Source organism: Pelophylax lessonae, assembly GCF_965119305.1.
Source record: "Pelophylax lessonae genome assembly, chromosome: 2".
Lineage (NCBI taxonomy): Eukaryota > Metazoa > Chordata > Amphibia > Anura > Ranidae > Pelophylax > Pelophylax lessonae.
In genome coordinates this window covers 558,644,133-558,666,387 of record NC_138769.1, presented here as the reverse complement: position 1 = coordinate 558,666,387, position 22,255 = coordinate 558,644,133, and the positions used below count along the sequence as shown (strand labels likewise).

At 43.2% G+C, this 22,255-nt stretch overlaps 1 protein-coding gene across 3 annotated transcripts in view; it reads right to left on the bottom strand.

The window, feature by feature from the left end:
• The window catches only part of SPATS2 (spermatogenesis associated serine rich 2), a 198,628-nt gene that overhangs the window by 45,458 nt on the left and 130,915 nt on the right, over positions 1–22,255 (bottom strand). For all 3 annotated transcript variants that reach the window (XM_082248454.1, XM_082248453.1, XM_082248455.1), the window contains 4 exons: positions 14,189–14,268; positions 9,276–9,384; positions 6,647–6,696; positions 4,449–4,710 (listed from right to left, as the gene is read on the bottom strand). In XM_082248454.1, the coding sequence (XP_082104580.1) occupies positions 4,449–4,710; positions 6,647–6,696; positions 9,276–9,384; positions 14,189–14,268 (501 nt within the window). The remainder of the gene's footprint in view (positions 1–4,448; positions 4,711–6,646; positions 6,697–9,275; positions 9,385–14,188; positions 14,269–22,255) is intronic.

Genomic DNA, 22,255 nt, shown 5'->3' with positions numbered 1-22,255 from the left:
AGCGTCTGCTTAATGGAAGCAATCAACTCATCCATGATTGCAAGCTCTTCAGGCGAGCCAGGGGGAGAATTATCAACCCCCTCAACTTCAGCCTCTACCTCAGACCCCACTAGATCAAGAGAGGAGCGGGACCCCGATAGGGAGGTCCCCGCCAGAACAGCCCCATCACCTTCACCCTCAGAATCAGAGGACAGAGCAACTCTGGGCCGTTTAGTAGATTGAGCAGCCACCAGCATTTGCACCTGTGCAGCAAGGCCAGCCACAATAGTGGCTAAATCCCCCCCTGGGGGGGAAACAGCGGTCCCCTGGCTTTCCACCAATACTGTGGGAAACTTGCCCTCCTGAGAATCCATTGCCCCTGTATGCCAGACAACCAAGGGTTAACTGCCCCCTTACAGCAAGCGCGGCAAGCGCAGCCCACCGCACCACACTCAGGCACAATGAGACCCCCACAGGGAATATACAGACTGAATACAGGCAATGGAACACAGGAATAGAAGGATAAAACCTGAGGAGACTCCGCTGCTGCTGCTGCCTCGATCGGTGCTTCCAGGAGAGAGGAAGTGATGCTGCCAGGGCGCTCTATGTAAGCCTATGGAGGCTACAAGAAAATGGCCGCCGTGCATGTAAACCATGCGGCCGGAGCGGGCGCCGGTAAAATGGCGTCGTTTGGCGCCGAAATCGCCGCTCCACAGTGCATAAAATCACACACAATATTAACCCATTATATGGATACATGTTAGATCGCCGCAGCGATCGCTGTATATGCCCCAACATGCCATTAAAAACATGCCCCACAGCACACAGCTCCTCACACTGCCCAGCCTGACATACTCAGTGTCATACAGCTCCCCCCCCCCCTTGCAGCCCACAGCATGCAGCCGAGAGATAGGGAGACAAGCAGTGTGATTAAAGGCAGGTTACACAGTCCCAGACTGAGACCCCCCCCAGACAGACAGGTCCCCACATAGATACACTTACCTCACATGGCGTGGGGAACCCGCACAGGCGAACAAGCCGCTGCACATGAGGCAGGGAGAGTCGCAATTCAAGACGCACACAATGGCGGTTAAGAAACCGCACAGCGTCCGGTGAGGTAGCCACCTCACCAATCATCCCTGCACCGAACAGGGATGGGTCGTTCACTGTGCCAGGAGCGTTACCTGGCTGAACGCTCGATGGCAGACTGGGAAGCCACTGACCCACGACCTGCGATCAGGGGGATCAGCCCGAGACCCAGTCCGCATGATCCTCTTCGTCCGAAGAACTAACTAATGCTGACAAAAATAACAGCTAAGTAAAGGTAGAGAAAAAACTCAAACAAAATATTAAAAAGAAGAAAGAGTCTGGGACAAAAAGTCCCAGCACAGAGAGAGCCAGCCACTCCTGACAAGCTAGACATTAAAACTGAGATATGGTTGCAGGAAGTAGGAGGGTATTGACTGAGGGGACCACCCCTTGAGGGTGGGATATGTTAAAGCTTTATTGTTAACATATTCTGTTGCCTAGCTACTCCTTCGGAGCAAAGTCTAATACCCCATATGTGACGAATATGAAGAGGCGGCGACTGTCGGAGGACGTAAGAGAAAAATGGCCCGCAGGGTCCATACTGAACCTGAGGAACCCGCCAGCAACTTTTAAAAAAAAAATGAAAAAATGAATTTTTTTTCTCTTTAAAAAACGGACCCACAGCGCTACAGCCCCCCCCCCCCCCCCGAACGGACCCCACAGAGATGGAGAGACCACCCTCAAGACTCACTGTCCTTCAGGCACACCCATCGGCCTTCACTGCAAAAAATCTCAAGCACAATAGGACAGATGGAAACCCAGGAGTGCGAGGGTCCGATCATCCCAGGGAGAGGGCACGCGTCCACCCCAAAATCCGCCAGGGAAGGGGGGAACATTTACTCACCATACCAGAAACACAGGTGGGCGCCATCTCTTGACAGGACCCCACGCCACCGGAGTAGGGGGGCTGTCGGCCAAATAGGAACTCTGCGACATCAGCCTAGACCCTGGCATGTGCGTCCTGGCAAGACGTTTAACTCGCGGGGCCAGTCCCCGTCCAGTGGGACTATGTCGCGGCCGACCCAGTGCGGAGCTAAGGCGTTCATCATATGACATATGACAGCCTCCCAAAACTAGCCGGCAGCGCTGTAGCTATCATTCGGCTATAACGCGCTTGGCAACTGGTTAACAATCCTCTGATTTAACACACGGTCTGTTCCATTGACCAAAAAGAGTGTGCAGCCATAAAAGTCAGAACTCCTGATCTGCATGCTTGTCCCAAGGCAGTTAGAGTACTGAGTATTGACCGCCAGGCAATTAGAGAACTTGTAAGCTACAGATATTCAATTATCTACATATTCTTAACAAGCAGTAATTAAGCTCTTAAACAAGTCCTCATTGACATCTGTGTCTACAGCCATTGTGGAACAATTCATGCTCCCAGTTTACAGCAGAAGCACAAAAATCATTGTACCCTTGGCAGCTCAGCTTACTCTGCTCTCCCTTTTCCAGCAGTTTTTTTGGCAGCCTTCCAACATAAACAAAGTAGATGCTCTGAAAGATCAGATTTGGGTGAGCTGCTATTCAAGCCAAATTAAACAAGGTCAGTGCATCTGCTGTTAACAACTTTTAGGAGGAGTTGCAGCACAGTGCCTTTTTAGCTAATTTGGTCAGAAAAGGCTTGTTTTAAAGAATAATTTTACTTAAAGTGCTACTAAACCCAAAAAACAGTAAAATCAGTCTGTTTATGCAGTAAAGCATGCTTGTTCTACTCACTGTGGAACCTAAGAGGTTAATCCTCCACATTGGGTAAAAAGGCTGTTTGATCTTGTATGCACAGATCCTCCTCTTCTTCCATTGTCCCCAAAACATGTCCAGATAAGACAGATTGAATGGAGTCAGTCTGCACATGCTCAGTTTGGTGTGTATTGCTAGAGAGTTTTTTCTTTTTTCTTGGGAGAGTGCTTGTGATCAGCACAGGGCCAATCAGCACTGTCCAGACAGAGGGTCAGGGGTCCTGCATCCTGATAAGATAGCCAGTGCAGTATGAAAACTCCTCCTACAAGCTTTAACCACGCACCGATACAAAAGATAGAAAGACTGGTATATACTGCTGATGAGAAAAGGTAGCAGTTTAAATTTACTAAAATGATTGAATTTCCATGTTTGGTGTACTGTGGGAGGCCAGATATTATAAATGCAGGGTCCTGGGTTTAGTAACACTTTAAAAAGAAATGCACATTTTTTTTTTGCAGGTAAAAAAAAAAAAAAAATGGAAATTTACGTTTTTTTTTGCCTTTTAATAAGGCCTGCAGAGCATTGCACATGCTGACTCTCTGTAAAGCTGTCTGCTCAGACCTCCCATACAGGCAGACAGTTACTGAAAAGCAGGATAAATCAAAAAACTAAAAACAGTGTTCATCAGCACCCTCGCAGTTCACTGAGAACTAAGTCGCAATGGTATTAGCTCATTTATTAACAGAACTGAATACACATTCACAAAGCCCTGCAGGACTACGCTGTTTTCAAATTGTGACAGCGGGTGTGGGGAAAAGAACCCCCCTCTCGCTGTCACAACGGGGGGTGGACTTATCTTTAAAAGGTAATTTATGGTCTATTAGTAATATGTAAATACTTCACTGTCTATAGCCTGGCCACACATTACCTGTAAGATTGTCCAAATCTATTTTGGATTATCTTTAGAAGCTCCCTATCACCCAAAGGACATAGGAAAAACTTTATTCAATACTGCTGCAAAAAGCACAATGCAATATTTGCATATCACCTCAGCAGACCTGCCTTCACAAGGAGAGACAAGAGAAAGAAGAAAAAAGAAAGAAAGAAGAAAAAAGGCCACATGCTTTAAAGTGTTACTAAACCCAGGAGCCTGCATTCACTATATCTGGTTTCCCACAGTACACAGAACATGGAAATGCAATAGTTTTTGCAAATATAAACCGCTAAATACTTTTTCTCATCAGCAGTATATAGCAGTCTTGTGACCTCTGCCTGGTAGAGCACCGATTAATGCTTGTAGGAGAAGTTTTCATTCTCCTCTGACTGTCCTATGAGGCTGCATAACCCCTGACCCTCTGGACAGTGCTGATTGGCCCTGTGCTGATCACATGTACCCTCCCAAGAAAAGAAAAAACTCTGCTGCTGTGAAGAAGCTGGAGGCATTGCTGGATAGCAGAAAGTAAAGGGTCTGGAGGAGAACCAGAGGAGGGCTGGAGCTCTTCTGCAGCTGCAGGAGAGGTGCGGGGGCCACATAAAATGGACTGCAGGGCCGCATTCGGCCCGCGGGCCTTGTGTTTGACACATGTGCTTTACTGCATATACAGACTGATTTTACTGATGTGGGTTTAGTAATACTAAGTTTCACAAAATATTCTACAAGAGATCTTAGAAATGCACAAAAACAAGAGAACAGTTTTTCTCACCTGGGTGGTCAGATACATCAGGTGTGGTTGGTTCAGAGTCTTCCAATTCTCTAGCATCTAAAGAAATTGTATCTAAGCCCTCACTGAGGGAATCCACTGACTCTGTGTCATTAGTGGTGCCATTGACATGATAGCCATTCAGTCCACCTTTATCAGAGGATGCAGTACTTTGTTCTCCTTCTGTAGGTGCAGATTTCCCAGCATCTGGCGTATTGCTAGGAGCTGCGGCTTCTGTTTTTGTCTTTGTCTTCTTCTTCTTGTTCTAAGAGATCAATCAACAAGGAACACATTGGCCATTTTAAACCAGCGGAAATTAAATTCACCCATTAAAAACATTTCAATGTTGCTTTTTGTTCTTTAGAGACTGGAGAGAAGCTGTGAATAAAAAGGTCTAAAGGTGGCAAATAATCTTTTCCTTTTAGAAACCTCTATATTTTATATATCTTATATCATATTAAGGAGAAGCACAGCCAAAAGCTCGTTTGGCTGTACTTCTCCTGTGGATCGCAGGAGTGCAGTCTGTTTTGCACTACAGAAGCCATTTGTCGGCTGACATCACAGAGCCAGTCCAGGCTGGGGCAAGATCGTGACAAAGTCAGGATCCGCCCACATGTCTGGACTGACATCCAGCTTATCCTTTCAGTGAGCCGCTGAGAGCCGGAGTCGTCTGCTCCCGCCTCCTCCACAGCCCAGAGCCCAGTGCTCCAGTAAGTGGGGGTGCAGAGCAGAGAGGCGGTGATGGACAATCAGCAGCTCTCTGCTCAGGGAGCTCTAAGAACTGAGCGATTGGCGGTGTTTGATCGCTCGGTTCTCAGTGTTAGAGCCGGCGGGGTACAGATGCATCATCAGACCTATGCTGCAAAAAAATAAAAAAAAAACACAATTCCCATACATCTCTTTTAAAATCAAAATGTATCACTTGGTCCAACAACAAAACAGCTTGTCTATTTACAGTAAAGACAAAGACCGCCATTTTTCAAAGGAATGTAGTACAATTCAGACTACAACATCCGTCAAAATATTAAAAACTACTGCAGACTTCCATTTGTAGAAAGGCAGTGCAACTATCCAAAGCCACGTACAAGCTATTTACTATAGGTTAGTGGGCTGCTAAGGTTATTTAGAAGACCTAGCATAGAAAAGACAAACATTAAGCCAGGTTTACAAATAATGCAGTGACCTGCGTTTAAGGCTCCGTTTCCACTATTGCGACTTGTAGTGCGACTTGACACATGTCAAGTCGCACAACAAGTCAAAAACCATTATTTTCAATTAGGCCCGTTCTAACTGCTGCGACTTGAGTCGCAGCGACTTGTAAAAAGGTTTTTGCACTACTTTTGGGCCGACTTCAGTGCGACTTGTCCCTCATAGAAGGAAGTCGCACTGAAGTCCCCAGAAGTAGCCGCAAACAAGTCACACTACAAAGTCACGCTAGAAGTAGCGCGACTTTGTAGCTGCAATAGTGGAAACATAGCCTTCGGACCATTCAGATCAGTTTTTTTAGGCAGATCTGAACGGATGCCCCATGCATCTCTATGGGGCAGAGTATGTCAGCGGAGACATGTCCGCTGACATCCGATCCGATCCTGTCCGTCAAATCCGGACGGATGGAAACCCTATTTTCCATCCATCCAGCGGATCGGATTGGATGAGAACAGACAGGCGGTCCATTCTCATCTGATTCCCCCATAGAGGACAGCGGGGACCTGACAGCTCTGTCTCTGCACACAGACCGGAGACACAGCTGCCATCCGCCTGCTCAGCGGGGGGATTGGCGAATCAATCCCCCGCTGAGAAAAACAGAGTCCGCCGACAGAGGAGATAGTGTGAAAGGGGCCTTACTACGTTGGAATGTGTCCTATTTACATTGAAACACAACCCAAAAGTGTGGTGCAGTAGGCTGCGATAAAATGCAGACATGCAATTTCTGCACTTCAAATAAGGGTTCTACAAAAAAAAAAAAAAAAGGCAGCTGCAAGATGCACTGAAATGCGCATCACACTGCCTCTACTGCTACCTCACCACAGTTGGAACGGACACAGTTGCCAGACACTTAACCGCTGGGATTTAATATGCGACAGCTGTCTGCTGCTGTGTAAACTGGACTTTAGTGTGGGTTAGTTTGCATAAATATCTATTGCTTTATCAATTCAAATTCAGCTCTCATTTCAATACAACTATACAAAGATGCAGTTTACCTTTTTCTTGCCAAGCACAGTCCACTCCTTTAAGACCTCAACAGCATTTCCTAGGGTAAAATGGGAAAAAATGTATTTGTCTTAAGAGGATATTACCATTTGGGTATTACATTTGCAGCACAAAAAAGGAAAAAAAACTATGCAAGATGATGTGGACAGGTAAGTATTGATGAGTATGTGGACAGGTAAGTATTGATGAGGATGTGGACAGGTAAGTACTGAGGATGTGGACAGGTAAGTACTGAGGATGTGGACAGGTAAGTACTGAGGATGTGGACAGGTAAGTACTGAGGATGTGGACAGGTAAGTACTGAGGATGTGGACAGGTAAGTACTGAGGATGTGGACAGGTAAGTATTGAGGATGTGGACAGGTAAGTACTGAGGATGTGGACAGGTAAGTATTGAGGATGTGGACAGGTAAGTATTGATGAGGATGTGGACAGGTAAGTATTGATGAGGATGTGGACAGGTAAGTATTAATGATATGGAAAGTTAAGCATTTTACATTTTTTTTAAACTCCTCCTCTAAAAACGGTTACAACAAACTACAGGTGCAACTCATAAAATTATTATATCTTTAAATGTTAGTTTATTACAGTAATTCAATTCAAAATGTGAAACTCATATTTTGTATAGATGTGTTACACAGTGATATATTTCTAGCATTTCTTCATTTTAATTTTGATGATTAGGCTTACAGCCAGTGAAAACCCAAAATTCAGTATCTCAGAAAATGAGAATATTACAGAAGACCAATTAAAAAAAAGAAGATTTTTAATACAGAAATGTTGGCTTACTGAAAAATATGTCCATGTACAGTATAGTATGCACTCAATACTTGATCAGGTCCTTTTGCATGAATTACTACATCAATGCTGTGTGGCATGGAGGCGATCAGCCTGTGGCACTGCTGAGGTGTTATTGAAGCCCAGGTTGCTTTGATAGTGGCCTTAAACTTGTCTGCATTGTTGTGTCTGATGTCCTTCATCTTCCTCTCTACAATACCCCACAGATTCTCTATGGGGTTTAGGCCAGGCGAATTTGCTGGCCAATCAAGCAAACCGGGCATTGGTACTTTTGGCAGTGTGGGCAGGTGTCAGGTCCTACTGGAAAATGAGCATCTCCACAAAGCTGGTGAGCGGAAGGAAGCATGAAGTGCTCTAGCATTTCCTGGTAGGGGGCTGCACTGATTTTGGACTTGATAATATACAGTGGACCAACACCAGATGACATGGCTCCTCAAATCATCATGGACTGTGGGAAATTTTGCATTTCATTTGGAAAGCAATGTCCCAGAGTTTGGAGGAAGAGTGGAGAGGCACAGAATCCAAGTTTCATGAAGGCCAGTGTGAAGTTTACACAGTCAGTGATAATTTGGGGAGCCATGTCATCTGCTGGTGTTGTTCCACTGTGCTTTATCAAGTCTTAAGTCAGCGCAGCCCTCTACCAGGAAATTCGAGAGCACTTCATGCTTCCCTCTGCTGACCGACCCACTTTATGGAGGTGCGGATTTCATTTTCCAGGAGGACTTGGCACCTGCCTACACTGTCAAAAGTAGTAATACCTGGTTGATAATCGTGGTATCACTATGCTTGATTGGTCGGCAAACGTATCAGACCAAAATCCCATAGAGAATCTGTGGGGTATTGTCAAGAGTAAGATGAGAGACACCAAACCCAACAATGCAGACCAGCTGAAGGCCGCTATTCAAAGCAACCAGGGCTTCTATAACACCTCAGCAGTGCCACAGGCTTATCGCCTCCATGCCACAGCGCATTGATGTAGTAATGCATGCAAAAGGAGCCCTGACCAAGTATTCTGTGCATTTTATACTGTACAACTTGTCAAGCGACTTTGTAGTCCCAAGTCCCAGGACAAGTCACACAAGTGTGAAAGGGGCCCAACTTAGTGATCTTCTGGGATCATTGTGTATTCTTGGCAATGAGACACAGTTAAAGTGGTTCTAAAGGCTGAAGAGGTTTTACCTTCATGCATTCTATGTATACAGCTCTCCCTGCAGCTCCCCTCACCTCCCCCTTCACCCAAGTCCGAATGCAATCCAGCAATGTGCATGAGAGTGTCTGTTCTCCTGGGTCTCTGCCTTCTGATTGGCTGAGAGACAGCAGCGGGAGCAAGCACAAACAAGTGCCTCCGCAGCAAGCGACGGGCTTGCCCAAGAAGAGAAGTATCGTGGCTGCTCTGTGCAAAACTATTGTACAGAGCAAGCAGACAAGTATAACATGTTTGTTATTCAAAATAATAAATACCTTTAATATCACTTTAAGCCCCCATTCACACTGGGGCGACGCTACTTCGCACCGCGACCTCCGAGGTCGCGGTGCGAGCAGCGCGCCGCTACCTCGGAGCGGCCGCCACGGACTTCGTAACATTGAAGTCTATGGCGGTCGCCTCCTGGTCGCCCCAAAGAAGCTCCGGACCCTTTTTCTGAGTCGGAGCGACTTGTGTCGCTCCTATCAGAACAGGTCCGCAGCTTCCCTATGGGAGGCGACCTGCGGCGACCTGTGAGGCGACCAGGTCGCCTCACAGGTCGCCCCAGTGTGAACGGGGGCTAAGGCATCTTCAAAACCATTTTTGGTTGTTTTTATGGGAATATGTTATGACACTAACCTTCCATGAATGCCTGCACTGTCCTGTCCACGCAGTTATCAAAGTGCTGTAGTACCAGGATGATCTCATTGTTACTCTTGTTTGGAACGATGGCACGGACTGCATGGATCTAGAATTATAAAAGGATTTAAATATAGTAAAACAACAAATTAAAAATGCTCCAATAAATTGATGTATCTTTTTATTTAAACATATACAAATTACTATACATAACTATTCAAAATTCAATTTCACTCTATTCATTACTCATTTTTTATGTTGGAGGTTAGTGCTCTTATTATGGTGTATATGTATATTTTTGTGTAAAGCAGGGGTGTCCAAACTTTTTTCAACGAGGGCCAGATTTGATGAAGTGAACATGAGTGAGGGCCGACCATTTTACCTGACATTCTTTGGACCATTCAAATTAAAAACAAACTAACTATTTTATGCAAATTTTATTGCAAATGGCATACTTTTGCTTTCATCACATGGATGACAAATCTAAATGAATGTTAAATTGCTCTGTCTTTCATATCTGAAGGCCAGATGAAAAAAAATCCAGGAAGCTGAAATATGTCAGGAACATTGTAAAGTACATTACATATTATTGGTAATAAAGGTTGTCTGTCAACTTTTAAGTAAAAAAAAAAATATGAACAGGAACATAACACATATAAGTACACATATAAGAATATATGTTCCCCCCGTCCCCCCCCCCGTCCCTATCCTTTCACCATCCTTCTTTGTCTTCTCTGTGTGTCACCCATTCTCGGGCTCTGTTCCCTTTTATCTTTTCCATTTTTTAGATAAAATTGGGGAGCGACGGCCGGAAACGGTTATTCTCTCTCCGTAATGCAGCTTCTTCATATGCTTGTATTAGTGCCTGGCTATCTGTGAATCGGGTTGGATGTGCCTGCACCTTCCCCGCCCTCGGGGATGGGTCCTATGATTTCGCCAGGACCTTCATTGATCTTCGATCTGCTGTTTTAGTATGTTTCTTCTTTCAATGATATGTTTGTTACATATGTCTGTATGGTACCTGTCACAGATTGTTTCTCGACTGTTGTTCCTTTTTCATAAATAAAATATTTGAAAAAAAAAAAGAATATATGTTGTGTTCAAATATATTGATAACTGATTTAGACCAACTGACGTTAACTGAGATTTTACAATGTATTCATCTCGATCTCAATCCGGAGCACACAAGGCTTAACCACATATAAGCGCTATATGAACCCACCGATGATGAATAATGATGGCAGCAAAAAAAGTTATGAATGATGCCAATGTATTTTTCCAAATGACCTGTGGGGCCGTATTAAAGCAGCCCGGGGCCGCATTTGGCCCGCAGGCCGGACTTTGGACATGCCTGGTGTAAAGGGTAGTTGGTGAAGCTGGGTGTGTCCAGCACAAGACAACTGGGCAGGGCTGACAACGCTACTTGGGATTTCAGTGCAGCAGGGGTACCATTACCTCAAACCACCAGAGGAGAAGCTTCTGAAACAAAACATTTCTTTGGTTTTGACTAAAATCAGACATCAGAAAGTATCTGTTAGGTTATACTGTATAAGCAGAAGCTCCTTGATGACCTGTTTTTTTTTTTTTTCATGGAACATTTAAAACCGATTAGGACCAATGCATGCATATTTTTAACTGGTACTTAGAGCAAATGAAATTGCAACTTATGAAAGGAGAGAATCATTGAGATATGGTAGAAAAATCTATACACCCCAACATTTTAGAAATGTCTGATCACTGGTCAACAAATAGATTTTTTTTTCAGATTCTGATAGACACACCTATTATTATTATTACGAGTCATTTTTTGTAGCCGGCAATACATAAATGGAAATTTGGCCGGTTCAGCAGGGACCGGCCTAATTTCGATTCATGTATGGGCAGGGAGGTTGTACAGAAGTCGTTATACCAATCAATGTCTGTACAACCACCTCAGCAGGTTTTTCTTGTTCGATCACTGTCAGCAATGCTGATGGAAGTTTCCCCCACTGTCAGAATGCAATAGCTCAGCAGGGAAGATTTCTCCAATCGCGTCAGGTTTTTCATTCATCCTGCTAGTTGAATGAAAAAAAAAAAACCTGTAATGTATGGTCAGCCTTTGGAAAAAGGGCTGAAGACACTTATTCATAATCACAGCCAAGCAACTCAGAAGGTGGTCAGGACTGGCAGTTCATACAATTCACTCATGTCAACCTTTAAACGCTAGTGAGAGGAGTGTGTAGTGCAAGCTTTCAGAACCTCTGCGTTCAAACCCCGACATCTTTCCCTATCCACAGCTAATCTCTCTGTGTGCAGTTACATGTTAACAGCATTTGGTCATCCCAGCAGCAAGAATACACTGATTCTTACTGCAGGAATCCGACGGCCATATGTAACCGGCCATGTAAAGGAGGCGAACAGTTTGCGTAGATGTGCCATAGCAAAACAAACTAAACTGATAGTCAAATGGTAAACAATTATCTTTTTAAACTACTATACTTTTCTCTGAACCTTGACAAAATAACACTATGTGCCCCTAATATCCCTTTTATGACCCAGCATCATCATATTTTATGGTCTCTCCAGTAGCAAGAGGTCATCGCATAAATTCCAGACATCTCACTGTCTCTTTTGAATTGGTTACGTAAATTAAGAAAATGTAGCTGAATGGCTGATATTTTGTGAGAGGAGACACCAAAGAGATGTTTAAATGCAGAATAAGCTGGTAGGTGATTTAACCCACCCGGTAAATCTAACATTTCTTTTTAGCTATTTACAGTGGATATAAAAAGTCTACACACCTCTGTTAAAACGTCAGGTTTCCATGACTTAAACAAATGAGACAATGATAAATAATTTCAGAGCTTTTTCCACCTTTAATGCGACCGATAAACTGTACAACTTAATGAAAAAACAAACTGAAATCTTTTTTTTTGGGGGGGGGGGGGGGATGTAATAAAAATAAAAAAGTAAAATAATGTGGTTGCAGAAGTGTCCACGCCCACCTATAACTGGGGATGTAGCGGTTTTCAGAATTAAGCAATACCAAACAAACTCATTTTAAATAGGAGTTAGCACACACCTGCCATCATTTAAAGTGCCTCTGATTAACCCCAAATAAAGTTCAACTGTTCTAGTAGGTCTTTCCTGACATTTTCTTAGTTGCATCCTACAGCAAAAGCTATAGTCCGCCGAGAGCTTTTAAAGCATCAGAGGGATCTCATTGTTAAAAGTTATCAGTCAGGAGAAGGGTACAAAAGAATTTCCAAGCCATTAGATATACCATGGAACACAGAGAAGACAGTCATCATCGAGTGGTGAAAATTTGGCACAACAGTGACATTACCAAGAACTGGACGTCCCTCCAAAATTGATGAAAAGACAGGAAAACTGTTTAGGGAGGCTGCCAAGAGGCCTACAGCAACAATAAAAGAGCAGTGGGAATATCTAGAAAGTATTGGCTGTGTGGTACACGTGACAATCTCCCGTATTCTTCATAGGTCTGGGCCATGGGGTAGAGTGGCAAGACGGAAGCCTTTTCTTACGAAGAAAAACATCCAGGACCGGCTAATTTTTTGAAAAAACACAAAGCATGTGGGAAAATGGGGTATGGTCTGATGAATCCAAGGTTGAACTTTTGGTCATGATTCCAAAAAATAGGTTTGGCGCAAAAACACTGCACATCACCAAAAGAACACTATACTCACCGTGAAGCATGGTGGTGGCAGCATCATGCTTTAGGGCTTTTTTTTTCAGCTGGAACAGGAGCTTTAATCAAGGTAGAGGGATTTACAGTTCCAAATACCAGTCAGTATTGGCACAAAACCTTCAAGCTTCTGCTAGTAAGCTGAACACGAAGAGGAACTTCATCTTTCAGCATGACAACAACCCAAAGCATACATCCAAATCAACAAAGGAATGGCTTCACCAGATGATGATTAAAGTTTTGGAATGGCCCAGCCAGAGCCCAGATCTGAATCTGATTAAAAATCTGTAGGGTGATCTGAAAAGGGCTGTTCGCAATCTGACAGATTTGGAGTGTTTTTGCAAAGAAGAGTGGGCAAATATTGCCAAGTCAAGATGTGCCATGTTGATAGACTTATACCCAAAAAGACTAAGTGCAGTAATAAGATAAAAAGGTGCTTCAACAAAGTATTGGTTTAAGGGTTTGCACACTTATGCAACCATATTATTTTAGTTTTTTTATTTTTACTTTCTTCCACCTAAAAGATTTCAGTTTGTTGTTCAACTAAGTTGTACCGTTTATAGGTCACATGAAAGATGGAAAAAGTTCTGAAATTATTTATTTTTGTCTCATCTCAGAAACCTGAAGTTTTAACAGGAGCGTGTAGACTTCTTTTCACTGTAAACCTGAAATATTCAATATAAATATTCCACATTTACCCATTTGTAGTCCTCGGGTAACCTGGAGATTGAAGCTCCAGGTCACATAGGAAGAGAAAACCCCCACCCTCTCCAAGAGGCCATAGTGCCATCTAGATCTCTAAATCTGCCAGATTAGATTACCCAGTGCTGAGCTTTCTCAGAATATCAGGAACTGCCTACAGTGAAGAAGGAAAGCGCCCAGTAATAAAAACAAAAAAAAAATTAAAAAGCAGAGGTTGGTTTGTGTGAAAAACTCAATGATTAATAGATAAAGACAGCCAAGTTTATGCACAACCTCATTGTGTGCAGAAGTGAAATTCAGAATTCTCAGTGTAGCTGCACACTACTTCAATGATTCTTAAATCTGGTCTTCAGCCACCACTGGCATGCTTTGCAGATAACCTTCCATACATAATTCTTATAGCAGGTAGTGTCTTAAAGCAATGGGATTCAGTTACTCAAGTGAATTGCCACAAAAGACTGGTAGGATCAATCCTTGGGATGAGTTTGAGAAACCCTACAATATACAAATCCCCCAGGACACCTACCTTTTCCTTCATATTCTCATAGGAGCCTCCTTGAGCCATCACAGTATTAGATTGGACGTCAAAGACAAAGCCGATTGGATCTGTGAGAAAAGAAAAGCAGAGCAATTACACACAAATGTAACACCTTTCTTAGAATAACATCTACTCAATAAAATTAAAATATCAAAATGGGAAATGTGCACCAACTGATGATCTTCTCAGTATACGTGTGATATCCTCATATTTGCAATACCTCATTCCCCTTACTTGGCTACTTTAATAAAGCTTGCTGTGTTCATACCAGGCAGCTCCGCCTCCCAAGTCTGGATAGTGTAGAATCTGCTGCATGCGTGGCTATAATATTGCACGACCTGGAAAAACTGGACAGCCCTCTATCCCTTTAACTCTACAATTTCCTTTTCTAAGACATAGTGCACTATTCATCCTGCACTGCTTTGAAAAGTCAGGGGCAGCAGTGAAGTCACTTGGTCTGATCAAGCACTGTATGCGGCTTATCATATGAAGTCTTACATGTACTTGAGAACAAAATTAACATTCCACTAACATCAAGCAAAAATTTGCTTTGTTGCTGGCTTTTGAACAAATAGCACATAGCCAAATTTTTTTTTTTTCTACAAATATTTTCTTCTTTCTTTAAGTATTTATAAAGTGTGTTAAGAGAACACTGGAAGAATTTACCTCTTCAAGCAGCTGCTACAAAAATACCTTATTAGATCCGATCAGGCAATGATAATGGACTATTGTACTGTGCATTTCCCTCTGATGTTGAGAAATATGCAACACCAAGTTAACTACCAAAGGATCATTTCACCCAAAACCTATTTTAATTGGTCAGGTTCTGAAGGGGTAATCCTACCTCTATTTGGGACTATGGTTGTTTAGCTGGCCACGAGAGAGAGAGAGATAGAGAGATAGAGATAGAGAGAGAGATTTAGAACATGAAAAAGGGAATGGGAAATGTAGGAACACCTGAAGGTGCCAAGGAACAGGAGAGATTCTGGGTAGGGTTGCTCTTAAATCTGTCTAAAGAAAAGCTGCAACTTCTCTTGAAGTGTAAAGAATTACCCCTGGACTAATAGTAAACTATGCAAGCTTGTATAAAGACACCTTTTTTTAGGGCAATCCATTATTTTACTGTTCATTCACACTTGCAATAAGGCCAGACAGTAGATGCCTGTAGTTGGAATTTTTTTCCAAACAATTTTATTGAGGTATAAAAGTATACAAACAGCATTAGAATACAGGCGTAACATGTTCAAAAAAAGGAAAAACAGAGCTAACAGAGGACAACTATCCAGCTTGAAATATATGGATATGCAGTAAGGACCTGATGTGTACCAAAGGTAACAGCAAAAGTTTGAAAAAATAGTAATGATGAACAACAAGTGCTAAAACAATTGTGAAGGTGGTCAGGATTCTATACAAAGCAATGACAGGCTGACAGGATCCATGGCTGTCCATCGATTTTCACATGTATGGGGACATTGAGTGGTTACCTGCAGTTAGGTTATAGATGATCAGTCCTAGACACAGAGGGATCAAATGGGCTTAAAAAAATGCCGCTTTTACAGGCTTTTTTCTGTCTGTAAACGCACCTCTATGCTAGCATATATGTTTATGCACACACAGGCATTTACAGGCATAATAGAAGAGGAGCGCCTACAGACAGGAAAAAAACAATCACCAGTCATCATTCAGGAGTGCAGGTTTTGGGAGTAAAAAAAAAAAAAAAAAAAAAAAAAGAAGTGTAACGCGCATAAAACTGCCCATACTTAAAGCGGTAGTACACTTTTACCTACAGGTAAGCCTATAATAAGGTTTACCTGTAGGTACAATTAATATCTCCTAAACCGGCACGGTTTAGGAGATATTTGCAGTGCATGCAGCCGCTCACGTGAGCGGCGCATTCGCTCTGAAGGTCCGGGGGGGACCTTCAGTTTTGCGTGCCGGGAGCTTGCCGAAAAAACCACTCCCGCGCGCATGCGCGGTAGTGACCTCATCGCGGCTCCGGCCAATCACAGCACCGGAGCCGCCGAACCCGGAAGAGACGCCGAGGGATCATGGCAGCGCCCGCAGCGATGTCCGGGGGTCCGTGTCGGGGCATCGTTCTAAGGTAAGTAATACATAATGAGCTAGTATGCGATGCATACTAGCTCATTATGCCTTTGTCTTGCAGGTTTTTTTTTTTTTGTGTTTTTGGGTGTACAACCGCTTTAACTCACTTTGTTTTCTTACCCTGGGTTCACACATTCATGCTGAAATGGCATTGTGATTTATGCCTGTGTTTCTGTGAATCCTGTGAATAGCATTGCGGTTTGAGTGCGATTTCAGCTTCTGGGTTTCCATGGACTTTAATGCAAAAAAAAAAAAACCTTCCATTGACTTCAATGCAAAAAAACGCCTGCCATTGACTTCAATGCAAAAAAACGCCTGCCATTGACTTCAATGCAAAAAAATGCCTTCCGTTGACTTCAATGCAAAAAAAGCCTGTCAATCAAAATCCTATGTGAACACTGACCTCTGGTTGAGGTTGACACTATACCCTTCCACTTGACAGGACCCTTTCTGGAATCGCTCTCAGAATGCAGTGTCTTTGGTGTGAACCACCTTAATAGGAACACGTATCTAGCCCGTCATACAAATCTTTGCATTTGAAAATGCATCCAAATCGCATGTGTGAAAACCAGGGCTTAAGCAACTTTTCTCCCGTTGGGAGAAAAGGTGTTCAGAGGAGCTGAGCAAAGGCTCAGTGTGTATGAAGCCCTAAATGCTGCATGTGGCAGCAGAATACATGGACCTTGTCTCCTCTTTTCACTGGGAATGCTGAGCCATTCTGAACAGGAAAATTCTAAACACCTTTCGGTAGCATCCCTTCTCAGTACATTCCCATTGGTCCTTTATGATGATGGGCTGCCTCACAAGCTAAAAGGAATGTGTATAGGACATTAGTGGTCACCCACTAAAACTGCTGCGACCATGTGCTGGTTCTTTGATCTGTACTTTATACTAGCCAGCAGCATTATTTTTTTCATTGATAGACACTCTTACAAAAACTAGGAAAAATGCATACTGCTGCCCTGCCAACTTCCTCCTGAAAATGCTATTTGCTTGGCTGTTATGTAGGCCTTCCAATTTTAGTTTCTTCCTAGTCAATAACCTAGACGTATACAGACCAGAAGTTAGGTCTTCAATGCCGACAAACTTGTGACCAACTCTTCTAGTGCTCAATGAGGCAAAATGCAAAAAATCCTATTTTATCACCCAGTCAGTCTATGAATACAAGGAATTTAGACTTCAGTCCACTATGAGTATCAACAGTAAGTAGTACTGTTCCTTGGATGTACAACATACAACAAAGGTTCTAATAGAATACAGGTAAAAGAACAACAGGGTGCCGGGTAGCTGTACATATTCTGTGTAGTTTACAGTTTAGAAATCCTACAAAGTTAAATGAAAAAAAATAAAATAAATGGGCTAAACACATATGTAATCTAGGCATCCATGTTTATGAATGCATACAATGGTTACCAAAAGATCATTTCAACTAGATCAACTGCTCCAAGGCAAATTTTTTTCCCCGTCACTAGTGACTGTCACTTGTTTAAAATGTCACGGATAGAGAAAAACTGACATTTCCAGTTCTAAAGTAGGTCTCAACTACATTATGCATGCACAGGAAGGCATGGCAAAAATAAATCTGCAGTACATTTAAATGTAATCAGCCTAAAGTAAACCTGTCATAAAGGAAAAAGGGAGGCTGCCATTGTACACCTGCCTAGAAAAATGTTAGAAGCCTAGATATCATGCTGACAACCACCCCCCCCCCCCCCCCACTTCAATAAAATATTTCTGTTATCTGGAAGTTTTGGATTCTCTGACTTTTCATAATTTGCAAACTAGTACCATACTTGTCAGTAACTCAAAGTAGTCAGTTAACAAAAGAGTCACGCAGTTTTTGGTAGAATGACAACAGTGGCAGCCGTCGTCTTTCTCTCATGACAGGTTCCCTTTAATGAAAATCTTTTTAGGGCTGAAAAAAGGTTGTACATAAATTGGAGATATGTATGCGTTTCAGTTACTTTCTCAGTGCAGGGCTACCATTCAACCGACTGAAAACAATACATCATAGCAGTTCACAAAGCCATGTTAATTTAATAATCATTAAAATGATCTTTTTTGCATAAAAAAGGTAATATAAAGAATAAAAAAAAAAAACGAATTTAAAGCAGCGTTAAACCCAAAAGCAATCATTATATTGCAGCTGACCAATTCTTAGATGTGATCGCTGCATTGGGTTTCTTTTTTAGGCTTGCTTTCTTCTATTTTCATCTGGTGATCCAGCCAGCAAGTCTATTTTTTCACAGAACAAACCCCAGCAGAATGTATCAGTTTACATGGATAAGACAAACCACTTAACATTGGCAGGGGCAAATAAAATGATCAACTTTTATTTATTCATGCAAAATCTTTATCCAAAAAGCAAAAAAACTGTTTGCTGTAACGGATTATATAGTATGAGCTGGAGTTTGGATTGAATTTGGTAGTGTATCTAAATCTGCCAATACATTCAAAAATACCCTTCCCCCAGACTGACAATACTGCTGTCTGTTGTGCCTCCTTTTCCTATTCTTCCAGAGTTGCGTCTTACAAAAAAGGCCCCTTTCACACATGCGAACAGTTTGTCAGTTTTTCATCCATTCGTTGACTGATGAAATGAAAAACGGACATTAAAGCATCTCTATGGAAGAATGGATGTAAATGGTGATCATCCCTTTACGTCCGTTTCCTCCATGTTGCTGGCCATTGACGTGGAGGGTTTATACAGCTCTATACCGAAGGAGAGGCGCCTGTCTGCTAATCAACAAACCCTTTCACAGAAAAGTCAGTATGAATGATCATTTAATGAATTCATTGTGTTATCACTGGAATTCATTCTCAAATATTTTTTACATTCCTCGATTCTCACTACCTCCAGGTACAGGGGGTAGCCATGGGCACATGTTGGCATAGGAAGGGGCGCAGCTTGTACCTGGAGGAGTGGGAATACCTACTATTTGCTGAGGAGTCTGCATAGATGTATACGGACCATGCTATTGCATGGTACAGATACATTGATGATATCTTCATGCTATGGGACAGATCGCAAACATTGCTCAATGATTTTCTCAATTACATCAATCAGAATACCACATTTAATTTAAGATTTATAATGTCCCATAGTAGGTCGACTATTACATTTTTGGATGTATCCATACAAAAAAAACTTAGAGGGCCAACTGTATAGCAAACAATTTAGAAAACCTATGGCTGGCAATACTATCTTGGAAGATTCCAGCTTCCACCCCAAACCTCTCTTAGCATCAATTCCTTATGGACAATTGCTCTAATGACACCCTCTTTGAACAGGAAGCAGAAAGACTTAGATCCAGGGGCCGATCCGGTTTTGCTCTTTATATAGCTATTAGGGAGCAGAGAACAGCTGTCAAAAAAAAAAGAGCCTCCTGCAAATGCCTGTCAGTCTCCCAGTTAAGTAAACACAATGCATACAATGTATCTTTTGGTTCCAGAGGAGCCAGAGGAGGGAAGTTTAACCTCTTAAATGCACAATGTTATAAAGGTATCTGCCGATACCGATCCGGAAGTATTTTGTTATAAGCTCACAAAACAGTACCTCCGGATCGGACTCGGGATGGGCAAATTCACAAAACAAAATATGGCATCTGGACCAAAAAAGTCGGATCGGTGCATCCCTAATCTTAATACTCACGATATTTAGTAGGTAACACTGAATCCGAGGAGGTACAAAGTACCCTAACAGGCCCATGAATACAAACAACGCCACACTGTGGAGACCAAGAGAGGATCTCAACCGACTGCCAAATCAAAGGTCGGGTACCTCAAAACAACAGTGTGGGGACAAAACCTGGTAACAGTTCGACTCCCTGTGAACAGTCCCTATCGCCATATCGACTGAACAGTCTCGTGGGTAACCTGTGTCGGTAACAGTGGTTTGCCATCAAATCGCCTTCATAACTAGTGGAGAAACCCAAGGCAGCAATTCGCAGTAGCGAACGTAGGTCAATAAAATAACCTCCAGCACCAGAGTCTACCAACGCTTGAGTAACCACCAAACCCACTTCCCAGGAGAGGACAACTGTGATTAGCGGTTAATCTTTATGGGAAACCGGGGACGAGGAATTCCACCTAAGATCTGACCCCGACAGAACCTTAGGTGCGAGCGTTTCCCCAGAAGGTTCGTACAAGATTTCAGGAAATGCTCACCAAGACCGCAATACAGGCACCGGCCCTTCCTCCTCCTAAAGGCCCGCTCAGCCTTAGAAAGGCGAGTGAACCCCAGCTGCATGGGTTCACAGCCAGACACATCATCCCCAGGAGGCATGGGAGGTGAGAGGAATGGGTGGGGAAGAAAAACGTAGGAGCCGATCTGGTAAGAGGCCTCCACAGGCACTCCTAAAATGATGTTCTCTCCCTGGGCCTGCTATCGATCAAAATCAGGAAGGAAATTAGAGCCTCAAGCTCATCAGGGAGATCCTTGGCCGCTATCTCATCCTTCAATGCATCAGAGAGACCATGAGAGAAGACAGCCACCAGAGCCTCATTATTTCAACCCACCTCTGCTGCCAGGGTACGAAATTCGATGGTATACTCGGCAACGGTTCGTATACCCTTTTGAACGGACAGGAGCAGCTTTGCACCTGAGGTAGAGCAAGCAGGCACATCGAATACCCTACAAAAAGGAGACAACAAAATTTGGGTAATCGAGTATCACAGGATTATCGTTCCACCATAAGTGATTTGCCCAGGCCAAGGCCTTGTCCGAGAATAACGAGATTAGCAAGCCCACCTTGGACCCGTCAGAAGGAAATACCCGAGTAACAATCTCATAATAAATGCCCACTTGGTTTAGGAAGCCACGATACGGATTTGGTTCACCCCCGCTGCGGAAGGGGCTGAACCAGTCATCCCTCTGGTAACAGCGACTCTAGCTGCAACTGCAGGAGCAGGTGCAACGGGAGGAACCACCAGCCTACCAGCACCAGGAGCAAGGTGCGCTGTGTGTGCAAGCAACGTCTGCAACGCCTGAGCAAACTGACCCAAAAAGTAATCTTGTTGCTCAGGCCTGGTAACCAGCACGGGGAGCATAGGAGTACCTGCATCGTCAGGATTCATGGCCCTTGCGTACTGTCAGGGTGCCCGGAAACCAGACCACACATGGACGCAGGTAAAATAAAGTAGTTTATTGGAGAAAATAACAAACGCCCAGCAAGAGTGAGGAAGTATGAGCAGGAACAACCCGGGGTCAAGTCCAAAAATGGGTAGTCTACCGATGACGGGTCGTCTGCTGATGCCGAGTCGAGAGCCAGAAGAGTCGTCAGCCAAGCCAGGTCATTTACGGAGGAGCATGGAGAACAGAAAACTGCTAGCAGAGATGCACCTTGGAGCACAAACACAAGGGCAAGGACTGCAACCCATCAGGTGATTAATATAGTCAGGTGTGCAGAATCATCACTGTGCGACACCCAGACAGCAGGAAAGTGATGATGCAATCAGGGTTTATAAGAGGCAGCAGTTTGCAAATGTCCACGATGGCTGCCAACAGGAGGCCAAGGTAAGACCTTGACAATAACAGAATGTAGTCTTTATAATTTTGTTACTAACAGCACATATTTGTGTTCTAGAAAACAGCAGTACCCCATTTTTTGCACCTCTGAAGAAGGTCTCCACGGTATTATTCCGAAACATGTTAGGCGGCGATTCATAAATTTATGGTGGTCAGCCAGGCAACTTATCACAAACGGCCGCACTGTTTCCATACTTCTCTATTATGTAATGGGTACTAGTTGACATTTCCATATGCATTTAATTTAATGGATGCATTACTGGAAAAATAAAAATATTTTTTTTATTAATATTGGTCTGTCTTTAAAGTCCATGAGGGGTGTTAATGCAGTTTTCCGCTCACATTTTTTCTTGTATTATATTAGTGTTTTGGGATAGATCAAATCCCTATTTTTTTTCGTAAAAAAAAACCGGATCGGATGAAAA